The following is a 24,092-nucleotide window of genomic DNA, read 5'->3' as shown; positions in this document are numbered from 1 at the left end:
CTCATTGAGCCCTCCGGCGCCCGCCCTCTACCCTTTGCGTCATCCAATCCGGAACCGCAACCGGGTGAGCGTGCCAGTCCGCCCGGGGAGGGCGGTAGGGCCGACACTCTGGCTTCTGCAGGTCCTCGGGCTCAGTGGGACGCAGCCGAGCGCGGAAAAATGAGCGACTCGACGGGAGAAGGCCCTCGCGTCCGGCGCTACCCCGAACTCCCGGTGTGGGTGGTGGAGGATCACCAGGAGGTGAGCGGGCGCGGCGGAGCCTGGGCCTGGGAGGCCAGACAGAACCGGAATGTGTTACTGCACAGGTTGCATTGCGGTGGGGAGAACCCCAGGACTACCTTGGAAGAGTAGGCGCTGGCGTTTGTGGGGCAACTTATTCGGCCGCGGGCAACTCATTTAACTCGCACGGTTTGCCCCAAAACCCCACAGCCAACGATTGGTGGTGTCGGGATTCGAACTCTGGGCAGTCAGACCGCAGAGCCCGGAATCCTTACCTTTACCTGCACCTTAACGCGGGCTTCCTGCTGTCTCCGGTCGCCAGCACAGTCCTGCGGTGTGGATGGGGGGCTTTTTGTTAAGAATGCGCACTGTCATCCGTGCTGAAACCGGGACAATCACGTAGCGTGCTTAGAGCCGTTAGTATTATTGTGTGCACGTACATTTAACACGGTGTCCCGCGTTTATAAATACTAAAGATCGTTTCTATATATTAATAGTTGCTAAAACAGTGCCTGAATGCAGATTTATGGAAGCCTACAAAAGAGGTCCATGGATCTGAGACTATTTTTTTAAAAGTAGCATTAATAAACTGAGAATTCTCTGGATATGAAAGAGGAAAAGGGTGATCCGGATTTATGGGTGGAGAAAGTTAAGAGGAGAGGAAGGAAGTTTGGCTTCTCAGGACCTGGATACACACAGCAAGTGTGGGTTAGGCAGTGCTTTCAAATTCAGTGTCTCTCTCTCTCTCTCTCTCTCTCTGTCTTTCTCTCTCTTCTCTTTCTCTTTTTGATAATTCATTGTGGGATATTTCTTAAGTCAATTTATTGCAGTGATATCTATACTAATAAAATGGTAATATGCTAATTAGACCAGGTGGACCAGACATCTTTCGGTGTTCCTTCTGGACAAGCCCACGGTGGTGGCAGGGCCAAGGCAGAGGCGGTTAGGGGCGATCAGGCCAGCAGGGGAGAGCAGTTAGGGGCTATCAGGCAGGCAGGCAGGTGAGCGGTTAGGAGCCAGCAGACCGGGATTGCGAGAGGGATGTCTAACTGCTGGTGTAAACTGGCAGTTGGACATCCCCTTGAGGGGTCCCAGGTTGGAGAGGGTGCAGGCTGGGCTGAGGGACCCCCCCCCTCCTTTGCACGAATTTCGTGCACCGGGCCTCTAGTTGGTTAATAAAATTATATAGGTTTCAGGTGTACAGTTCTATATCATCTGTATATTGTATTGTGTGTTCACCACCCCAAGTCCTTTATCCCACCTTTACCCTCTTCTAGCTCCCATTCCCTTTTCCCTCCGGTGACCACCATACAGTTGTCAGTGTCTATGAGGGTTTTTTTTCTTTGCTTAATCAAATTCAGTCTTAAATCTAGAAATATACAGACTGTAACCGGACAAAGCCCTGTAGACCGCCCTAGCCCAACCACACCTTCCTAAAGTACGGGAAGGGCCCTGAGACCCAAAGTAGCGTGAACACATCTTTAGTGCCAGACAGAACATGTATGAACTAGCAGGTGTTTTCTGAGCCTTCGTCCTTTGTTTCTTCACATTGTTAAGTTTGTTGTGGCGGCAAAATGACAGCAGAGATGCCCGTTAGAGCCTTTGGAGGTGCAAGTTGGATATTCTGGCGGGGGGGGGGGGGGGACAGATAAAGGTTGAGATCGTTATCTAAATCATCTACAATGAGCCCCTTTTCCGACATATATTTTCCAGCTTGCTAACAACTTGGTGTGCTTCAGGTTATGTGCAGTTACATTTAACGTTTTTCAGTCTGCAGTTGAGTGTATGCTCATGATTTCAGTGCCAATTCTGAATGTGTGCATGTGTCTTTTCCAGGTTCTGCCGTTCATATACCGAGCCATTGGCTCAAAACATCTTCCTGACAGCAATATAAGTTTTGTGCATTTTGATTCACATCCAGATCTCCTTATTCCTGTGAATATGCCAGCTGACACCGTGTTTGATAAGGAAACTCTTTTTGGGTAATATATGGTTTTGTTAATGATTGTTTATGTGCTTAAAATACAATTTGCAGTAGATAACAAGCAATTAAGGGAAAAGGACTTTGTTAAACTCATGAGTTTGTTTTGTTTGCCTTTTATGTTTTATTTAGAGCTAATGTTGACAGACTTTTTCTTAAAGAGCCAGGTAGATATTTTAGGCTTGCTGGCCATATGGTCTCTGTTGCACCTGCTTATTTCTGCCCTCCTAGTGTGAAAGCAGCTCTAGACAGTATGTAAACAAATGGCTGTGCTTTTGTTCCAGTAAAACTTTATTTACAAAGACAGGTGGCTCAGCCAATGTTTGCCAAACTCTGCTTTAAAATATAGAATTTTGGAAATAGAAGACACTTGGTAAGTTATTTGAGCCAGTTCTCCCTTCCTCTCCACTTTAAAACTGAGGCACAAGAAAATGTGCAATAATTTAATTTGTATATCTTGTCTTCCAGTATTGAGTTTTTTCAACCTCCCAATTCGTTACTTTCAGGTCACAAATCCTTCAGTTATATAGAATCATTGAGATGGAAGTGAAATTGATGATTTGTGCTCTATTCTTCATGAAGAATCATACCTAATGTATCTCTAAATAGTTACTTATTAGTTTCTCTTCTGTAAGAAAGTTTCCTGAAATTCTGTCACTGCCTCTTTAAGTACATATTTGTTATAATGTAGCCTATTTGTACAATATAAAAAGTTACATAGCAGTAATTTTCCTGATTTATAAAATTAAAAGATAGATACTTATGTGATTTAATTTTACCCTACTACATTTCACTTTTTCCAAAACCCCAATTCAGAGCACTAGTTTCTAAAGAAACATGCTAGCTCTGCCATTGTCCTTACTCCTTTATATTTAGAGGTTCTATGTCTTAGAAATTGAAAAGAATTATGAAGCAGGTATGCAGACTGTACACTTAGTTGTAAAATAATGGTTCTTAAACTTTTTAGAATTGGGATTCCTGTATACCCTTAAAAATCATTGATGTTTTTCTTTAATGTGGGTTATATCTATTGATATTTACCATATTTGAAATTAAAGATATTAATTTCAAAATAACAATAGACCTCTATATGTTAGCATCAATAATTTTATGGAAAAACAAATGTATTTTCTTTTTTTTTTTTTTTTAATATATTTTATTGATTTTTTACAGAGAGGAAGGGAGAAGAATAGAGAGTAAGAAACATCGATGAGAGAGAAACATCGATCAGCTGCCTCCTGCACACCTCCCACTGGGGATGTGCCCGCAACCAAGGTACATGCCCTTGACCGGAATCGAACCCGGGACCCTTCAGTCCGCAGGCCGACGCTCTATCCACTGAGCCAAACCGGTTAGGGCAAAACAAATGTATTTTCTAAAGCAGAAAAGAAATCTAGTAAGAAGAGTAATACTACTTAAATTTTTATAAATCTCTTTTATATTTTCCTTTATAGAAAACAGATGGATTCTCATATCTGCTTCTGCATCCACTCTGTTGCCTTATGTTGTTTTGGTGGAAGTATATGAAAAAGATTCAGGAAGATAATTTTCATAGCCTTTTCAGATCATTGTGAATATTCTTTAATATTATACCGACACTTGATGAGTGTTAATTTCCTAAAGCTTAGCTAGACTGTAGAATCCAACAATTCAGGTTCAAGTCTGAATAACCATGGTTTATTAATCAGTTTGGTATTTAGCCTGCAATTGAATCACAAGAGCTTTTCCTTGAGACAACCATTTACTTCAAAGTATGTAGTGAAAGTACTTTCCATGCACTTCTCATTTTGTGATATAAAAATAGATATAACTCACATTTTAAAATGTATACTCAAGATCAAGTTTTAATCATGAAGGACATTCTTACCTGAAACTGACTCTGGTGGGGTGGGAGAGTGTTAGTGCGTGGTAGTGAGGAATACAATGACTACTAGTAGAGTTTGGTTCTGTTACCTTGATTAATCTTAGGACATCAACCCACCATTGCTTTGCACCACCTGTGCAAATGTCAATACCATGAAAAAACAAAATAACGCCTTAGTGTTTTAGGAAAACTGTTTTTAACCAGTGGTCACAAGAAAGGTCTCAGGAACCTCCCAAGGGTCCCTCAGACCATGCTTTGAGACCTGCTGTCTTAAAATATTATTGTGAATGAAATTACATTTGGGAAAAAAATCACTCACTGATAGTTTTCATTCTTCCTTTCTGTTTCTTTTCCAGAGAATTAAGTATTGAGAACTGGATTATGCCTGCAGTTTATGCTGGCCATTTTTCCAATGTAATATGGCTTCATCCCACATGGGCTCAGCAAATCAGAGAGGGTACACATCACTTTTTAGTAGGCAAAGACACTTCTACCACAACAATCAGGTAATTTCCTCATATTTATGAGTATGAAAGGTTGAATGCTTCTATCTTATGTTGGATCCCTGCAATAATTTATAAGTATCTCAACACATATATAGAGTCAGATTAAGCCTCAGCTCTTCCAAAAAGAGTTCTCAAACACCAGGAACAGGTTTTCAAGTCTCTTGACCTTCTTCACATACCATTTATATTTTGCTACTGGTCAAGGTTTTTGTTGTGTGTTTTTTCCAGTCCTCACCCGAGGATATGTTTGGTGGTTATTGTTTTTATTGATTTTTAGAAAAATTAGGAAGGAGAGAGAGAGAGAGAAACATTGATGTAAAAGAGAAACATCTATCAGTTGCCTCTCAGGGCCCCAACTGGGAATACCAGGATCGAACCTTCAACCTTTTGGTATATGGGACAACACTCCAGCTAACTGAGTCACCAGGCCAGGGTGCCAAGTTTGTTTTTGAATAACATAATCATCATCTTGAATTTTAGCTCCATTGTTGACTAATTCCATTAAATCGTTGAAGTACTTTTTAGATTTAAATATTTAATGATACATTTACTATTTTCTTCCAGTATAACTATGATCTGCTGAATGGAGCAATTAGTAATGAAAAAGCAGAATTATCTCACATTTATTTATTTGTTTGTTTGTTTTATTTCAGAGAGGATGGGAGAGAGGAAGAGAGATAGAAATATCAATGATGAGAGAGAATCATTGATCCGCTGCCTCCTGCATGCCGCCTACTGGGAATCAAGCCTGCAACCTGGGCATGTGCCCTTACTGGGAATAGAACCATGACCTCCTGGTTCAGAGGTCGATGCTTAACCACACCAGCTGGGCTTACTTTTTTTTTTTTTTTTTTTTTATAAATCAAATGGCTAAAAAGTAGATTTGGTGTTTTAATTTTATTAACATGACCAGCTTTAGATAATCTAAATTAAACTACAGAATACTCTGGCAGTTTACATGTGCAACTATTTTTGTTGTAAAGCTATGTAACCAATGTTTTGTGTATCTTCTTAATTCTCTTTTGATGAGATGAATGTTTTAAGTAGCGGAACTACTTTCTATAACATGAAGGATAGTGGGATTAAATGGTCATACATTGAAGATGAAATAATCTTTCTCATTGAAAATGATAGTTTTTACTTCTGGCTTACCTTCATAATATGAATCACTTTTGTTATATATTGTTATCAGTTACACAAATAACTTAATTTTGTATATATGAAATTGTATTTATTGAGGATATAATACTAAATAAATAGGGTTCCTCATATAATAAATATTTTACATAATACCAGCATATGTGAAGGAGTGGTAGGATTTTTATTGATACTTCAGTGAGTAGGCCTGCTTTAACCTATAATGGATTTCTGCAAAATCAAATAATTTTGAGCAATCTGAAATAGACATTTGAAACTCAGTGTAATAACAATATTAGGAAGATTTTGATTATCTCATGATCTTAATCCTACAAGTAAAAATTTATGAAAGAAACTCCCATACATGTAGGTATGCAGTCTGAAATGTGTATGTTTTTACTGATACTAACAAAGTAAAATATCCATTATTAAAGAAGAATACAGAGTTAGGTTAAGCCTTTGTCTTTTTTAGGATGATACAGTTTTTAATAAGCCTGGGCATTAGTTTTATTGCATCATTAATCTTTTTTGGGACAATTATGTCTTTTTCAATTTAAGGCTGTATATGTTGGAGTAGAGTGGATGGGAATAACTATTAACCATTATTTTAGTTGGATAGAGCCTGCATTCACTGTTCATAACACTTACCAAGGCATAATATAGTTGAAAAGCTAAGATCATGCCAATGTGTCTAAAATCAGAAATCTGCAACTTGTGAAATACGTTCTGCACTTGTACAAGGTTTTTTTAAAGTTGCTGTTTTTATTAAAATACTATGATTATATCAAGTTTAACGAAGCTTTGAAATACATCAGAGGGAGCTTCTATTATGAGAGATTATTTCCAGATGTGTAATTTTTCTCTTAAGTGATTTTCTTTTCGGGGTGTGGGGAGATAAAGTTTTAACTGGTAGGAGAGAAAGCCAAGGCACTGGCTTGAACAGCATCATTTTCCTTTCTTGTGTTCGTTTACCGCGTACAGTCCAGGGCCTAGATGGCAGTTCTATAGTTTGGGTAACCCCAGTTCCTTCTATCTGTTCGCCCCATTATCTCTAGAATGTTGCCTTTGTCCTCATAGTCCAAGGTGGGCTTGCCACTTCCATGTCATATGCCAGTTGGTGGGGAGGGGAGAGCAAGGTGGGAACTTAGTCAAATGTGCCTGGGCAGTTGTGTGCCCCGTTAAAAACTTGGGGAATGCTATTTCTACAGAAGAATAGGAAGTGCAAATATTAACGGCAGCTATCAGGTTTTGTCTAATATGTCCTATAGATTTGCAATGCCATGGAAATGCTGTAAGAAATGAAACATCAGTTAATTTGTCTATTCATCTTTAAAATAGTTTTTTCCTCTGATCCAGGGTAACAAGTACAGATCACTACTTCCTAAGTGATGGTCTTTATGTAACTGAAGACCAGCTAGAGAACCAAAAACCTTTACAATTGGATGTAATTATGGTAAAGCCATATAAACTCTGTAACAGTCAAGAGGAAAACGATGCAGTGTCTTCTGCTAAGAAACCAAAGCTAGCACGGGAAGACGCAGAACACACTGCCTCTACTAACTGTGCCTCTTGTTCAGAAGGATTGGAAAATGACACAGTGACCCAGAGAAGGGTCCACACCAGCCTGGAACCTTCATGTTCATGTTCTTCTGAGAGCCAGGAATGCCAGACTACAGTCAGCTCTGGAGAAATTCTGGAAATTTTGAAGAAAGGGGATGCATTTGTTTTAGATATTGACTTAGATTTTTTTTCAGTCAAGAATCCCTTCAAAGAAATGTTCACTCAGGTAAACATTTTTAAAACATAGATCTTGAGAATTACATGACATTTCTGTAGATCGGGGATCAGCAAACTTTCTGCAAACAGCCAGATAGTAATGACTGTATTGGGGAGGTGTCATATGGTCTCTGTCACATATTCTTCCTTGTTCTTTCAGACCCTTTGTAATTATATATACCATTAATAACTTGAAAGCCATACAAAAACAGACCCCTGCTCTAGATAGTATTTATTATTTTGCATCTATTAATTGGGGTGATGTGTGCATGGGTGGTTGAAAAAAAAAAAGTGATATAATAGAAGAAAGTGTGTACGTTATAGAATGTCAGTCTCTTACCGATTCCCAGTCCCTCAGATTCTTACCTCGAAACAAATACTATGGCCAGTTTTTTATGTTATCTTCCCAGAGATGATTTTATATATGTGTGTGTGTGTGTGTGTGTGTGTACACACACACACACACACACACACACACACACACACACACACACTAGTGACATGGTTCATGAGGTTCACGGATTCGTACACATTGAAAGGAAATTAATTAGAAGGTGGCTGTTGGGCGGGACTGGGCAAGACAAACCAGACACGCTCTGGAGCCTTCCTCCCGCAATCCCTCCCCGGCCCAGCTGCACCTGGGGTGGCACCATGGCTTGAAAGGCATCTACGGAGTGAGCAGGGTACCTCCGGCAGGTGGGGTCCCTCGGCCTGGCCTGCGGGGATCGGCCAAAACTGGCTCTTCGAGATTCCCTGAGGGGTCCCAGAGTGTGAGAGGGCACTCTGCAAAGTTGCTGTTGTACAGGGTGTGGAACACAAATGCAAGTGTGCAGTAAACCAGATTCAGGGCCAACAGTGCCCCAGCAACAACATAACCCATGGCTGAAGTGGAATCGTGTGGCCCCATGAGAAATCGGGCTCCCGCCTCTCTGGTTTCGGGGTGCATCACCCGAGAACCGATGCTGCCAAGTCACTGCAGCTCAGCAGCTCCTGATGGTCTGTGTGCTTCATAGCAGCTCAGCAGCCCTTGGTGGTCAGTGAGCATCACAGCGAACCATTGGATGGTCGGACACTTGGCATATTAGCCTTTTATATATAGAGACATACACACACACACACACACTAGAGGCCCAGTGCATGAAATTCGTGCACGGGGGTGTGTGTCCCTCAGCCCAGCCTGCACCCTCTCAAATCTGGGACCCCTCGAGGGATGTCCACTGCCCGTTTAGGCCCGATCCCGGTAGGATTGGGCCTAAATGGGCAGTCGGACATTCCTCTCACAATCCAGGACTGCTGGCTCCCAACTGCTTGCCTGCCTGCCTTCCTGATTGCCCCTACCCACTTCTGCCTGCCAGCCTGATCACCCCTTAACCACTCCCCTGACAGTCTGATTGATGCCTAACTACTCCCCTGCCAGCCTGTTTGCCCTAACTGCCCTCCCCTGCAGGCCTGGTCACCCCTAACTGCCCTCCCCTGCAGGCCTGGTCACCCCTAACTGCCCTCCCCTGCAGGCCTGGGTCCCCCCCAACTGCCCTTCCCTGCAGGCCCAGTCGCCCCCAACTTCCCTCCTCTGCCAGCCTGGTCACCCCTAACTGCCCTCCCCTGCAGGCTTGATCGCTCCCAACTGCCCTCCCTTGCAGGCCTGGTCCATCCCAACTGCCCTCCCTTGCTGGCCATCTTGTGGTGGCCATCTTGTGTCCACATGGGGACTGGATCTTTGACCACATGGGGGCAGCCATCTTGTGTGTTGGAGTGATGGTCAATTTGCATATTACTCTTATTAGATAGGATAGAGGCCTGGTGCACAGGTGAGGGCCAGCTGGTTTGCCCTGAAGGGTGTCCCAGATCAGGGTGGGGGTTCTCTTGGGGCGTGGGGTGGCCTGGGTGAGGCCTGTGGTGGTTTTTTGTAATTATATATACCATTAATAACTTGAAAGCCATACAAAAACAGACTACAGTCAGCTCTGGATACCTCAGCAGATCTTAAATGCAAATCACCAGACAATGCTTGTATGCACTGATCTGAAATAGGATCATGTATGTGGAAAACTGATGAGTTCATGGTCCAAATGAGCATTCAAAGGTGAATTTTATGGGCATGTGTATCAGCTTGCCTTAATGTTCAGAAAGTTGTCCCAGATCTATTTTGGGGAGATTCAAATTAATTGTCTTTTTTCTAAGTTCAGTTTTTGATTTATAATGATGCTGCTGCACTTTACAATCCTTATTCTGTATACATATCAGAAGCCATTGTGATTTATCTAAATAATCATAGACCTCTACTTGTCATGCCTAGATGGATAGAGTTAACTCTGAAGAAATGATAATATTTACAATGAAATCTAAATTATACATTTTGCCTGATTTTCCCAGATAGAGCTTTTAATGATTATGTAAGATGTTCTTGTAGCACAGCCATTTTTCACTTAAGCATATCATTGATAAAATTAAATTTTTTCTAGTATATGGATTTTTTTTGTGTTGTTTTTAGGAGGAATACAAAATCTTACAAGAGCTGTACCAATTTAAAAAGCCTGGCACCAACCTGACAGAGGTATCCTCCATTTATTTCTTTTGGGCTTTATCTATTTGTCACATATTTAATAATATCTTAATAGCTTATTAGAGGGCTCTCAACTGTCCAAAATATTTGTGTGTGTGTTTATTGGTGAAGTCTATGACTTGCACTTGAAAATCATGTTTTAATGAATTGAATTGAGATGTTTTTGTTTTGTTTTACAAAATAGGGTATTTTTAAAATTATTTATTTTTAAATTAAGTTTATTGGAGTGACATTGGTTAATAAAACCATACAAGTTTCAAGTGTACAACCCAATAAAACAGCATCAGCATACTGCATTGTACACTACCCAAAATCAAGTCTCTGTTCCCGTTTATCCCTCCTTTGCCCACTTCCACTTCCCCCACCCTCCTTCACTTGTTTTTGAAAGAATAACTATAATCTCGGCTTTTCTATGCATTTAAAGGAAGATTTGGTAGATTGTGTTGATACTCGAATTCACCAATTAGAAGATTTAGAAGCTACTTTTGCTGATTTGTGTGATGGTGATGATGAAGAAACTGTACAGAAATGGGCTTCAAATCCTGGGTAAGACCTTCAGACATTTTTTTCTCCAACTCTACTATATTTCAGTTCTAGATAGATTGTTAAATTTACTAAGTTGCTTTTAAAAATTAGTATTAAATTTCAACACAAATTTACTAGTTTTTTCTGTGTGCCCAATATAATCCAAATTCTAAGGTTTTCCTTGCATTATTTATTGCTTATAACAATCTTATGGCTTCATTATTATTATGTCTATTTTATAGATGAGGAAACTAAGGCACAGAGGTTAAGTCATCCCAGATCACATAGCAAGAGGGTGTGCTTTTAGTCATTGTGCAGCAGCTGCCCCTAGTATGTACAAGATGTGGTAGGTTTCATGGAAGATTAAAGATGAGTAAGACCATCCCTGCTCTAAGTAAAATTTAAAAAATTTACTAGACTAGTAAGTTATAATGTGAAAATGTGCCTCTTTTTAAGGATAGCTCAACTAGGAGTAGAAGAGTTTCTTTTCTTGCTGCCCATAGCATCAAGGAGCAAGATTTGAGAGCTGAGATTTTCATCAGGTCATTTATTTGGCTAATTCTCTCAGTGTTGACCTGAAAATAGGGAGACAAAAGTTTTTTTTAAGTGATCGTCTGTTGATTTGGGGGCAGAGTGAAGAATGCCTTTAGTATTAATGTTAGTTTGAAAGAATAGTGAGTGACATAAATAGTATTGCTACCTTTCTCTAAAGTAATTCTTTAAATTATATAAACTGACAAGATCAGGTAACTAAAATAAAACTGTCAGACACAAACTTTGTGTGCCCATGAGCATAGAAGACCAGAACCAGCTTATTTTCAAATTGATCTCCCACAGACTATTCTCTAGGTGTAAATGTAAGAAATCCGTCATAAGGCAGCAATAAAATACAGAAAGTTAGAATCATAGTAGTTCAAGCCACTAAGATTTGTTATGTAACAGTTATTGAAAACTAGAGGCCTGGTGCACAAATTCATGCATGTGTGGGATCCCTAGGCCTGGCCAGCGATCGAGGCCTATGGGCGGGGGGGGGGGGGGGGGGGTGCGGGTGGCCGGCAGAGGGGAGGGACCCTAGGAGGTTGGCTGGCCAGCCCGGGGAGAGGGGCCACGGGAGATTGGCTGTGGGAGCGCACTGACCACCAGGGGGCAGCTACTACATTGAGCATCTGCCCCCTGGTGGTCAGTGCGCATCATAACAACTGGTCGTTCTGGTTGGAATGTTCACTTAGGCTTTTTTTTTTTTTTTTTGCTTAGGCTTTTATATGTATAGATAATTCAACAGGTCTCTGGAAGAATAAGGATGAAACTAGAAAAGCAATTATCTCTGGGAAGAGAAATTATTTGGCTAAATGATAAGGGAGAGATATCTTCCTTTGTTATGTATTACTTACCCACAATCACATCAGTAAATATTAACCCGGCACTTTAACATCAGTTCAAGCTTTTTTCAACACTGTGTGCTAAAGGCACTTTTCTTGCTGACAAAGTGACTTTTAAAGTCACAGTAGAACTTGCATTTTTAAAGAAAAGGAAAAGCTCAGTTTTTCAAGTGCTAATTTTCAATCTTGAACACAATCTGTAATCTTTTTAGGTAAGAAAACAGCAGGGAACATTTTTAAGATGACATTTGAACAGCGTTATCTTTCATTTCCCAAGAATCATATTGTTAATGGTGAATTTTAAGGGTAATGTATTACTGGCTACTGTAATTTTGGTTGAGGAACTGTGATGTTTAATTGAGCTGTGGCTATTTTCCAGAATGGAATCACTAGTTCCACTTGTGCAGAGTTTGAAAAAACGGATGGACGTGCCAGACTATGAAATGGTAAATTACTTTATATTGAAGTAAAAAATTGGCCCTTTCCAAAGGCATTTTTTGGTAGAAAAGTGTGCTTTTTGTTAAAGTAAGTCACTTTTATTCGTGTTCTTGGGAAGTTTGAATGAATATTTTTTAAGTGGTGAGAAAGAAATACATGCTTTTTAGAAGCTGGAACATTTTTTCATTTTTCTAGGAATAACATATTTTTCCCAATTTTACCTAGGAGGCAAAAGTGCTGTATTTTTGTTTTTGTGGGGTTTTGTTTTTGTTTCTGTCAGATCTCTTCTTCCCAGAGAAAAGAAAGAATACAATTTCATTTTTTTACTCCTTTCCTCCTTTGTTTCCTGACTATAAAATTTTCTGATTATAAAAACCAAACAGAAAGACACAAGAAGGCGCTCTGGTGAGTTGGTTCTTGCATCTTAACTGAATCAGCTGTATAACTGACTTGGTTTGCCAGCAGTGATTTGAATTCTGTGGCAAAAGACAATACCTTTAATGATAATCTCTTTTATTTTTATATCATTCTGCAGTCTTTGACGTATAAATTTTCCCAGCTGCAGTTCATGTGCCTTTTCTCCTATTTTGTGCCAGAGCTGAGACCTCCCCCCTCCCCGCCCCCCCGCCCCCAGCCTTCTGTTCTTTTACTTCTGGTGCTTCTTAATATTTTATTTAATCATGGAATACAATCGAACCACCTCATATGAAATGAACTGAAGTTTATATGTTGATTTAATGCTAACTTTATGAGAAAAATACCAGCAAAAGAATATTTTGGTTAAATTGTGGCTAATCTAAGACTCACCTTTTTTTTTCTTTTTCTCTACATTCAGTATTATTTTGTATTGGGATCAGGTGTACAGCATAGTGGTGAGACAATCATATACTTTACAAAGTGTTCACCCAGTATTTCTAATACCCAGCTAGCACCATATATAGTCATCCTTCTTTTTAATGGCAGTTACTAAGAATGAAAGAGAAGCCCTGACCAGCAGTGCTCAATGGTTAGAGCATCAGCCTGGGCACTGAAGGGTCACAGGTTTGATTTCCGGTCAAGGGCACATACCTGGGTTGCAGGTCCAACCCCAGCTCCTGGTTAGGGAACATGTGGGAAGCAACCAGTTGATGTGTGTCTATCACATCGATGTTTCTCTCTCTCTCCCTCCACTCTCTTTTTCTTTCCCTCCTCCTCTCCCTCCCTCCCACTCTCTCTAAAAGTCAATGGGAAAAATATTCTCACTCCTTGGGTGAGGATCAAATAAAAAATAAAGAATGAAAGAGAAGACACTTAGGGTTTAAAATGCTTGCGCTCGTGTGATATTAATGCACGTGACTTCATGCAGATCTACTTTCATTGTTCCATTGCATCTGAGTTTTGTGATGGTTGGGAGGGTTTTATACATTGAGAGAAGGGATGTCATGGGCTCAGTCAGATTATGTAATCAAATATGGCATGCCTATAGCTGCGGGGTTAGGACACTGAGTGTTTTAATCAATTTAGTAGAAAAGATCATGCAGAGTGTCATTTTACTACATTGACAGATCATTGCCAGTTAAATCTTTGATGTTAATCCAGAGTCTCCAATAAAATAGCAGATTAGTGTTTTCCCCATGCTTTGCACTCATGTACGCTAGGCAAAACTGTGACATATTTGAGATCCAGTTTTCCAGAACTTTAAAGCAGAAGCTGCAAAATGCCAGCTTGTGAGCCACTTCCAGCTTTCAGGCATATTGAGTTTGGTGCCAGTCACTTATATTTAAAACGCATGTATAGATATCAGTAGTATGTGCTTTTACACAAGGGATGCACAAGAAACTAGGAACAGTGAAAAGGCACTATTTAGAAGAAACCAAGATGGCGGCATAGGTAAACACCTAAACTGCTGCCTCGCACAACAATTTCAAAACTACAACTAAAAGACAGAACGGACACCATCCAGAACCACAGGAAAGCAGGCTGAGTGAAAATTCTACAACTAGAAGGAAAGAGAAAAGCTCACAGAGAATTGGAGGTACGACAAAGGGGCTTTGTGCGCGCAGAGAGGAAGGGCGGCTGAGAGCCTGGCTGACTTTCTGTGGCGGAAGGGGGAAGGAAGCCTCCGACCGCACTGAACCCCAGTTCTGACTGCACTGAACCCCAGTTCCGGGCGAACCCCTGGGGACCCACGCTCTTACGGGGGGAGTCTGGACTCTCGGGCGGAGACTCGGGAGCCGGGGAAGGCGGAGGACTGAAAGTGCGCACGCGCGCGCGCGCCAGTGCGCACAAAGGCTGCAGAAGTTGCCACAGGCTTTCCCTAGTGGAAGGGAATCAGAGGATTCTGACTGCACTGAGCCCCAGTTCTGACTGCAGTGAACCCCAGTTCCAGGCGAGCCCCTGGGGACCCACGCTCTTGTGGGGGGAGACTGGACTCTCGGGCGGAGACTCGGGAGCCGGGGAAGGCGGAGGACTGAAAGCGCACTCGCGCCAGTGCGCACAAAGGCTGTGGAGGTTGCCACAGGCTTTCCCTAGTGGAAGGGAGTCAGAGGCTTCTGACGGCACTGAGCCCCAGTTCTGACTGCAGTGAACCCCAGTTCCAGGCGAGCCCCTGGGGACCCACGCTCTTGTGGGGGGAGTCTGGACTCTCAGGCGGAGACTCAAGCTGGGGAAGGCGGAGGACTGAAAGCGCACATGCGCGCAAGGGCAAGGCTGACAGGAAGCCAAGACTGAGACTCCACCCCGTCCAAGCTGAGCACAGAGGCTATTGCAATTTGGCAAGTCTAATCCTATAAGGCTGTCTCCAGCACCAAACTTCTCCCAGCATAGACACAGCTGATCCTTACAGCCAACTGGCCCGGAGGTCAATTCTTCCCAGTGATACCAACAACAATAAAGACTTAATTACAACAAGGCTGTACACACAGTCCACAAAGGGGTGCACCAAGAGTGTCCACCTCAGGTTAACTGGGGAAGCAGACCCACTGGGCCATATTGGAAACCTAGCACAAATATCTACCTTACCAACTCAGGGAATCAGTGAAAATGCGGGGTCAAAGAATCAGATCACAAACGAAAGAAATGGAGGAAAACAAACGACTGGATATAGAATTCAAAACCACGGTTATAAGACTTTTTAAGAATATCCTAGAAAAGGCCGATAAATATAACGAGACCCTTGAAGATATGAAAAAGGACCAACTAGAAATTAAACATACACTGACTGAAATAAAAAATATTATACAGAGACCCAGAAACAGAATAGAGGAACACAAGAATCAAGTCAAAGAAATGAAATACAAAGAAGCAAAAAACACTCAACCGAAAAAGCAAAAAGCAAAAAAAAAAATCCAAAAAGTTGAAGATAATGTAAGAAGACTCTGGGACAACTTCAAGCGTACCAACATCAGAATTATGGGGGTGCCAGAAGAAGAGAGAGAGCAAGATACTGAAAACCTATTTGAAGAAATAATGACCGAAAACTTCCCCCACCTGGTGAAAGAAATAGACTTACAAGTCCAGGAAGCCCACAGAACCCCAAACAAAAGGAATCCAAAGAGGACCACACCAAGACACATCATAATTAAAATGCCAAGAGCAAAAGACAAAGAGAGAATATTAAAAGCAGCAAGAGAAAAACAGTTAATTACCTACAAGGGAGCACCCATACGACAGTCAGCTGACTTCTCAACAGAAACTATGCAGGCCAGACGGGAGTGACAAGAAATTTTCAATGTGATGAATAGCAAGAACCTACAACCAAGATTACTCTACCCAGCAAAGCTCTCATTCAGAATTGAAGGGCAGATAAAGAGCTTCACAGATAAGAAAAAGCTGAAGGAGTTCATCACCACCAAACCAGTATTATATGAAATGCTGAAAGGTATTCTTAAAGAAGAGGAAGAAGAAAAAAGTAAAGAGAAAAATTATGAACAACAAATACATATCTATCAACAAGCGAACCTAAAAATCAAGTGAATTAAAAACCTGAGGAGCAGAATAATCTGGTGAATATAATAGAATCAGGGGCATAGAAAGGGAGTGGACTGATAATTCTCAGGGGGAAAGGGGTATGGGGGGTTCATGAAGAGAATGGACAAAAATCATACACCTATGGATGAGGACAGTGAGGGGGGAGGTAAGGGCAGAAGGTGGGGTGGGAAATGGGTGGAGGGGAGCTCTGGGGGGAAAAAGGAGAAATAATTGTAATAATCTGAATAAAGATTTATTTAAAAAAAAAAAAAGAAACTAGGAACAGTAGGTTAAATAAGATAGGAAGACTCTCCCTTATATCTTCCTAAAGCTTTGAATGTAGTACTAAGTGCATCTATTGAAAAAGAAAATAATACACTGGGAGAAAAGGTAAGGTGAGAATATTATGTATAGGTTTATATCAGCTTTTAGAATCTAGGTGAAATGGATAATTTGCTAGAAAATGTGAATTGTCAGAAAGACTCATGTAAATACAGAAACTGAATGAATCCATAATCAGAAAATAAATTTAAAGAGTAGTTAAAGAACTATTTCTAGAAAAGGCATCAGGCCCAAATAAGAGTCTAGGCCAGTTCTTACAAACTTGAGAAAATAAGTAACTTCTGTGGCACAAAAATTAAGGAAAAAGTTATCCCAATTCACAAAAATAATAAAAGATTTGTCAGCAAGGCAATTAATGGATAAGGAATCTTCTAAAAACAATAAAGCCTTACAGTGTAATTTTTAATTGTCTTTATTTTCAGGTTCATCAGGCTGGTCTAACCTGTGATTATTCAGAACTTCCTCACCATGTCAGCACAGAACAAGAAATTGAGTATCTTATTCAGTCTGTATATTATTTACTGAAAAATTTACCAAAACCTACTCTTGTAACAATTGCAAGGTAAGTGTGATAGCCTGAATAAAGGCCCATCAACAATGTTCATGTCCTAATCTTAAGAACTTATGAAAATGTTGGCTTATATTGGCAAAAGGACTTTACAGGTGTTGGTTAACTCAAGGATTATCTCGGTGGATGGAATGTAATCACGGGGATCCTTACAAGGAAGGGTAGGAGGGTCAGAGTCAGAGAGATTGGAAGGTGCCAGGATGTTGGCTTTCAAGATGGAGATGGGGCCACAAGGTCAGGAATGACTGCAGGCAGCCTATAGGTGGGAGGGCAAAGAAACAGGTTCTTTCCCAGAGCAAAGAGAAGAAACACAGTCCCACAGTACCTTTATTTCAGGATTCCTGACCTCCAACAAAACTAGAATGAATTTGTGTTGCTGTAAGCCTCTATGTTTGTGGCAAATTGTTATAGCAGTGACAACCTTTCTAGATGAATTAATACAAATCTCCCTAAATGAATCTGCTGATTATTGATACAGTAATTTTTATCTATTTTTTTACCTTCTCAGCTCAAATTTCAGATGTTGTATTTTCTCTTTCCTCTTAGTAATGGTTAGCAAAGAACATGTTGTCTTTGAAGTTGGTGTTTGTTATTCAGATAAACACAGGAATTCCCATTTCTGTGTCCTTCAAAGGAATATTTAGCTGCTGCCATGTTTTAAATTTAAACATACTAATGTGCTAAATAGTTACAGCAATAAAAACTTTATGTTCATATTTGGGCTGGTTTTATAGAGAACTGTTAGATTCTAAAATAACTGCTTTAAATACTCAAATAATGTTTATATTTTATATGACAAGCATTTTATAACATCTTTTATCGTCCTACCACAAAAATTCATAGATAATCTAATCATGCATAATTTTAAAGTATATAGATATTATACATAACATATAGATAATAGAATTGTCTTAGTCCATTCAAACTACAAGAGCAAAATATCATAGACCTATGCTTATAAACAACAGAAATTTATTTCTCACAGCCTAAAGGCTGGGAAGTCCAAGATGAAGACACCAGCAGATTCAGTGTTGTGGTGAGGACCTGGGTCCTGGTTCATAGAAGCTGTCCTCTCCCTGTAACCTCACGTGGTGGGAGGGGTGAAGGAGCTCTCTGGGATCTTTGTTGTAAAGGCACTAATCTCATTTATGAGATCCTACCCTCATGACCTAATCACCTCCCAAAGGCTCACCTCCAGATATGATCACATTGGGAATTAGGTTCCAACATAATGAATTTCAGGGGGAGGGAGGGTACACAAAGACTTAGTCTTAGTCTATAGCAGTAACCTACTTATACACATAATCCTATCTAATAAAAGAGTAATATGCAAATTAACAATCACTCCGCTACACCCACAAGCCATGCCCACAAGCCACGCCCACCAGCCAATCAGGAGTGAATATGCAAATAAACCCAACCAAGATGGCTACGGCCATAGAGAGCAGGAGGGAGGCTTGGGTTTCCCTGGCGATGGAGGAACCCAAGCTTTCTGCCTGCCCTTGCCAGCCTAGGCCTCCACTCAAGGCTACAAAGTTTCAATGATAGAAGATACATAAAACCAAACAGAAATGGCGGCAGCCATGGAGCTGGAAAGAGCAGGAGGCTAGGGTTGCCCCCGGTGATGGAGGAAGCCAAGCTTTCCGCCACTTAAGGCTACAAAGTTTCAATTATAGAAGATACATAAATCCAAAAAAAAGGCTGCTGCCACGGAGCAAGCAGAAGGCTTGGCTCTGCTCCAGGCTACAAAGTTTCAATTGTAGAAGATAAATATACCCCAGATACCAGGGCCTCCACTTGGGTCACCAGGGGGCGTGGCCGGCCTGCAAACCACCACAGGCCCCTCGCCCAGGCCGCCCCACACCCCAAGGGAACCCCCACCCTGATCAGGGACATCCTTCAGGGCAAACCAGCTGGCCCCTACCCATGCACCAGGCCTCTATCCTATCTAATAAAAGAGTAATATGCAGATTGACCATCACTCCAACACACAAGATGGCTGCCCCCATGTGGACACAAGATGGCCACCACAAGATGGCCAGCAGGGGAGGGCAGTTGGGAGAAACCAGGCCTGCAAGGGAGGGCAGTTGTGGGCAATCAGGCCCCAGGAGAGGGCAGTTGGGAGGAACCAGGCCTGCAAGGGAGGGCAGTTGTGGGCGATCAAGCCTGGAGGGGAGGGCAGTTAGGGGTGACCCAGCCAGCAGAGGAGGGAAGTTGGGGGTGATTGGGTCTGCAGGGAAGGGCAGTTGGGGGGGACTCAGGCCTGTAGGGTAGAGCAGTTGGGGGGTACCAGGCCTGCAGGGGAGGACAGTTAGGGGTGACCAGGCTGGCAGGGGAGCAGTTAGGCATCAATCAGGCTGGCAGGGAGTGGTTAGGGGGTGATCAGGCTGGCAGGCAGAAGCGGTTAGGAGCAATCAGGAAGGTATGCAGGCGAGCAGTTGGGAGCCAGCAGTCCTGGATTGTGAGGCCCAGTGGGATCGGGCCTAAACGGGCAGTCGGACATCCCTCGAGTGGTCCCAGATTGGAGAGGGTGCAGGCTGGGCTGAGGGACACACACACACCCCCATGCACGAATTTCATGAACCGGGCCTCTAGTTGTACACATAAAAGGAGAAGGATGCCAATCACTACAATAATAAGCCCCAGGATTCCCAGCAACATCTCCCTTTCAGGGCAACAGCAGTCCACTGAGGAAGCACCTGGCCTTTGAAGATGGGCCCTGTGGCTTCAAACCCGTTAGTAGCACTCACTCGCTATGGGACCTGTGCATGTTAATCTTTCTCAGTTTCAGATTCCTTTAAAGGGAAGGTAAATGTACCTGTTTCTTGGTGTGGCTGAGAAGATTAAAGAACATAGTTTGTGTCATGTACCTGACATGAATAAACATTTAGTAGCTTTCAACTGCTATTATTCCAAAATTTAGCTACTTTCTATTTTATATTGAAGTGAACACATACAGGCTTTTCCTCACTGCTCAGTGATCTCATCCTATTTATGTGGTTGGGGTTTTTTTTCTTTCTCTTTTTGGTTCCAGGTCAAGTCTGGATGATTACTGTCCTTCTGAGCAAGTTGACGCCATCCAGGAAAAAGTCCTCAGTGTGCTCCGCTCCCTCTATGGGACTCTAGACCTCCACCTGGTGTACTCAGCAGAGTCTTCTCCACCTTGAAACAGCAAAACACTGGACTCCTATCACATTTCGATGTAGTAGCAGGTTTTCATTAACTTATTTGTAAATGAGTCTTCCAGAAGACACTTTGTTTTTATATTAACTTTGACTTAAAATCCTTCAGGTACCGTCAGTTGTTGAATGATGGCAATTTTGTTGGCATCAAGACTAGCCCTGTTGCTTATCTTCCTTCCTTTCTGTAATTGTCCTCACTTTGTGAGGGTGTTTTGTTTCTTCCTCTTTTCCCTTTTTCCCATAAGTCGGTTGGACTGTATGAGATTGATTCATTCATTGATTTATTCACTCAACTAGCTGACATTTATTGAGACATGTGTCAGACATAATTCCCCGCTGGGTATATGGTAATGAACAGAACAGACAAGGCCCTGCCCTTTTGAGGGACAGCTAAGAAACAAATCATGGAAGGACAGCCACAAACCTGGCCTTACAGGAAAGTAATATTCTCAAAAGCTACTACCAAAATAGTAATAACATGCCAGTCCATGAAAATTTTACAGGAAGTCTACCTCTCTGTGAGTGTTTGTTCTGTAGCCCAGCTCTTGCTAAAAATGCTCTCAGCATTGTTGGTTGAGGAGGTCTGTTTCAGTAAACTCAACCAAACAAAAATTAACTGTAGTTTGCTAATCAGAAAAGCCATTCTGGAGTTTTGGCCTCCACGAAGGTAAGTGTGAGCATTGATTGTCATTATATTTCCTAAGTGCCACTTTATTGGCAGTCTGGGTAGATACTTTTTTCAAATAAACCAGGTCTTCATGTAAATAGCAGGGAAAAGTTTAAGTCCTTAACTCTGGCCTTCCACCAGCTTCCCGTGAGTAAGCATAAGAGAGCCTACCTGACTTGCTCCTATAGTAACCACAGAACTTTTCATTTACTCAATTGGCCCAAGTCTCCCCCTTTAGTATCCCTCATGTTCAGTAATCATTTTTACCTCCTTGATTTCTTTTTCTTTCAAAGGTAGGATGACATTTACAGAAAAAAAAAATCCATTATTCCTCAGTCCTACCACAGTAGTTGTCTTCATTTTTGCATGTAACTTTCAGGCCCTGAGCACATGTGTACCTGTTGAGTTGCATGTAACTAAAATTATAGTGTTACTTAACTTAATGGCTGTAGCCACAGTCACATTACCATTACCACTCACTAGATGGCACCAGATCCCATTTTTCCAGTGATTCTGTTTTTCTGGTCACCAAGTGGATTTTCCAAGGCTGATAGTGTGAATGCTTATTTCTATTATGAAAAGCAAAGCAAACTGATTTAATTTTCTATTTTGATAAAACATTATGTGCCAAAAAGTTTATTTCTCTGTAAGATCAGAATTGTAAAGTAGTGTTATTTATTTTTAAATTTTTATTCGAGTACTGTAAACAGATGTTACTTTTACGAGTAAATTAATTTTGTGTGCTAAAAGAAATAAACAGGTGTGTATTGAGGTTTTGAAATTTTAAACTAAACTGTAGTACTAATTAATTGTATATAATCTCGGTTTGTTCATAGCATTGACCTTATGGGTCTGGTTTAGCTAGTAGTCATTTATTACAATTCCCATGAACTGATGTGATTCATCATTGTTTTAACTCAGGTAGAACAAGAGAGCATCAATTTCCTTTTTAGGGACACTTAGATTGTTTAGTTCTCATGGTCTGTAATTCTTTTAGAAGAATAAAATTCATTCCCTACTTGTTGACTAAAACCAACTCAGCAAATTATGTCTCTGCTTATTTCAAATAGGAAAATACTTAATTTATCAAGACATCCTGCATATGTATTCTGAGTACCAGTGAGAAACATCACAGTACTATGTTTGGATTAGGCACGAATATCAGTGAAGCAGGGGCTTTTGAGTGGCGTCTTTAAAAAGTGACTTAAATGTAAGCATAGGCCATAGCTTTGATATCTTGAAGTGTTCTAGGTCCTCAAGGAGCTCATGGTCAAAGTCCTTCATTCTTTATGTGATACTAGAGGCCCGGCACACGAAATTCAGTCATGGGAATGGTCCCTAGGCCTGGCCTGCGATCAGGGCCATCTTCCCCAGCTGGCCCCACTCCCCGCCACCACCCACCCCTGGTTCCCTGTTCGCCATCAGGCGATGGGAGCCTGCCGGCCAGGGAAAGGGACCAAGAGGTGGTCAGTGCGCCTCAATAGTGACTGGTAGAGTAAGTCGTTCTGGTCGTTCTGGCATTAGGGTCAATTTGCATATTACGTTTTTATTATGTAGGATTATCTCCAAATACTGATTTTATTTTAGCTGTAGTGGTCCTGGATTGCTGACAACATATTCATTGTACTACCAATAGTTTATAGTCAGTGGCATGTTTCTTAGTACAAGATTATCTCCTTCTTCTGTGGGACATCTTTCATTGTTGGCCTGCGGGGCCCTGCCTGGCCATCCTGAGCCGCAGCGCTCTTGTAGTGCTTCTGAACTAACAGGTCCTGTCTGCTCTGGCTCACTGCTGCCAGCTGCCCTCCCGGGACTCCAAACACCAGCGCCGTTCTCTCTCTTTACTCTTCATCTGAGTTCAACAAATGAAGTTGTGACTAACGTTTCTGTGACCCTCAATTCTTAGGAGAGTGAATATTCTCTGAACAGTGAATATTCTGGCCACTCGCTGGAAGGTTGCATCTTACCATCACAAATTAGGGAGTTGGCATTTTGCACATCAGTATTTCTTAAGTTTGGCTCCTGTGATTCAGAAGCAGGAACCCCCTGCAGCGGGGAGGCAGGCCTGAGGCTGCCCATTTCACTTCCTTCGAAGACCTTCCTTGTTGAGTCCTCAGCCCATCACCACCGACAGCTCCCTTGTCTCTGACTTCAAAACGCTCTTCCACAGCCAGCAGACCCTGAGCTATGAGCTGTGAGCCATCAGCACTGCTCAGAAGCCTCGGTGCCTCAGTGACTATGAATCTCGCCAAGACTGAGACAGGTACATGAAATGACTGAATAGAGCAGAGAACCGTGTTAAGTGTGCACTTCAGGGGGCTGCCGCCTGGTCCCAGTGTCCCCTTCTCTATGCCCAGCTCCCTTTTATTATAATGAGAGAATGTAACTCATCAGGGTATTGTGAGGAACAACATATATAAAACCCTTACAGAAGAACCATTCAGTAAACGGGCTGTCATTTCCAAACTCGGCCTTAATTAGAATATCCTATGGTGACTATTTCAGGTCTCAGCTGCTCTCCTCATGCCTCGCCTAAATACTGATTTTTATTAACTCCACATTAGCTTCCACTTTATCCTATCTAATAAAGAGGAAATATGCTAATTGACCTGCCCGGTGGGGCTTGATGGGGGACCTCAAGGTGCTCTTCCCATTCTGGTACTGGGCTAGGGGACCTCAGGCTGCTCCCCCCACCCCAGCACCAGGCCGGGGGACCTCAGGCTGCGCCCCCTGCCAGTGGGGCTTGACAGGGGACCTGAGGCTGCGTCCCCCTACCTGGCGGGGCTTGATGGGGGACCTCAGGCCATGCCCTCATGCAGCGGGCTTGACAGGGGATTTCAGGCCATGTCCCCCACCTGGCGGGGCTCAACGGGGGACCTCAAGGCACGCCTCCCATCTCAGTCTGGGCTGGGGGACCTCAGGCCACGTCCCCCATCTTGGCACCGGGCCAGGGGACCTGAGCCTATGTCCCCTGCCCGGTGGGGCTTGATAAGGATG

The 24,092-nt window shown here is 42.1% G+C and overlaps 1 protein-coding gene across 1 annotated transcript; it reads left to right on the top strand.

Moving 5' to 3' along the window:
• Positions 1-58: 58 nt before the first annotated feature.
• LOC308253573 (UPF0489 protein C5orf22) lies at positions 59-22,130 on the top strand. Its single transcript, XM_080679168.1, has 9 exons — positions 59-240; positions 2,056-2,201; positions 4,421-4,570; positions 7,064-7,493; positions 9,975-10,037; positions 10,471-10,592; positions 12,330-12,396; positions 17,101-17,240; positions 20,281-22,130. Exons 1-9 carry the CDS (start codon positions 160-162, stop codon positions 20,411-20,413), a joined length of 1,332 nt encoding a protein of 443 aa, XP_080535294.1. The 5' UTR covers positions 59-159; the 3' UTR covers positions 20,414-22,130.
• The last annotated feature ends 1,962 nt before the right edge of the window (positions 22,131-24,092 follow it).

The sequence above is a fragment of the Plecotus auritus genome (genome assembly GCF_963455305.1).
Source record: "Plecotus auritus genome assembly, chromosome: 7".
Classification (NCBI taxonomy): Eukaryota; Metazoa; Chordata; class Mammalia; order Chiroptera; family Vespertilionidae; genus Plecotus; species Plecotus auritus.
This window is presented reverse-complemented; position numbering and strand designations above follow the sequence as displayed.

Excerpts from the sequence above, each read along its gene's own strand:
- LOC308253573 (XM_080679168.1), top strand. The coding sequence starts at position 160 with ATGAGCGACTCGACGGGAGAAGGCCCTCGCGTCCGGCGCTACCCCGAA. Across the intron at positions 241-2,055 it reads TGGTGGAGGATCACCAGGAG|GTTCTGCCGTTCATATACCG; the intron begins GTGAGCGGGCGC and ends TGTCTTTTCCAG. Across the intron at positions 10,038-10,470 it reads CTGGCACCAACCTGACAGAG|GAAGATTTGGTAGATTGTGT; the intron begins GTATCCTCCATT and ends ATGCATTTAAAG.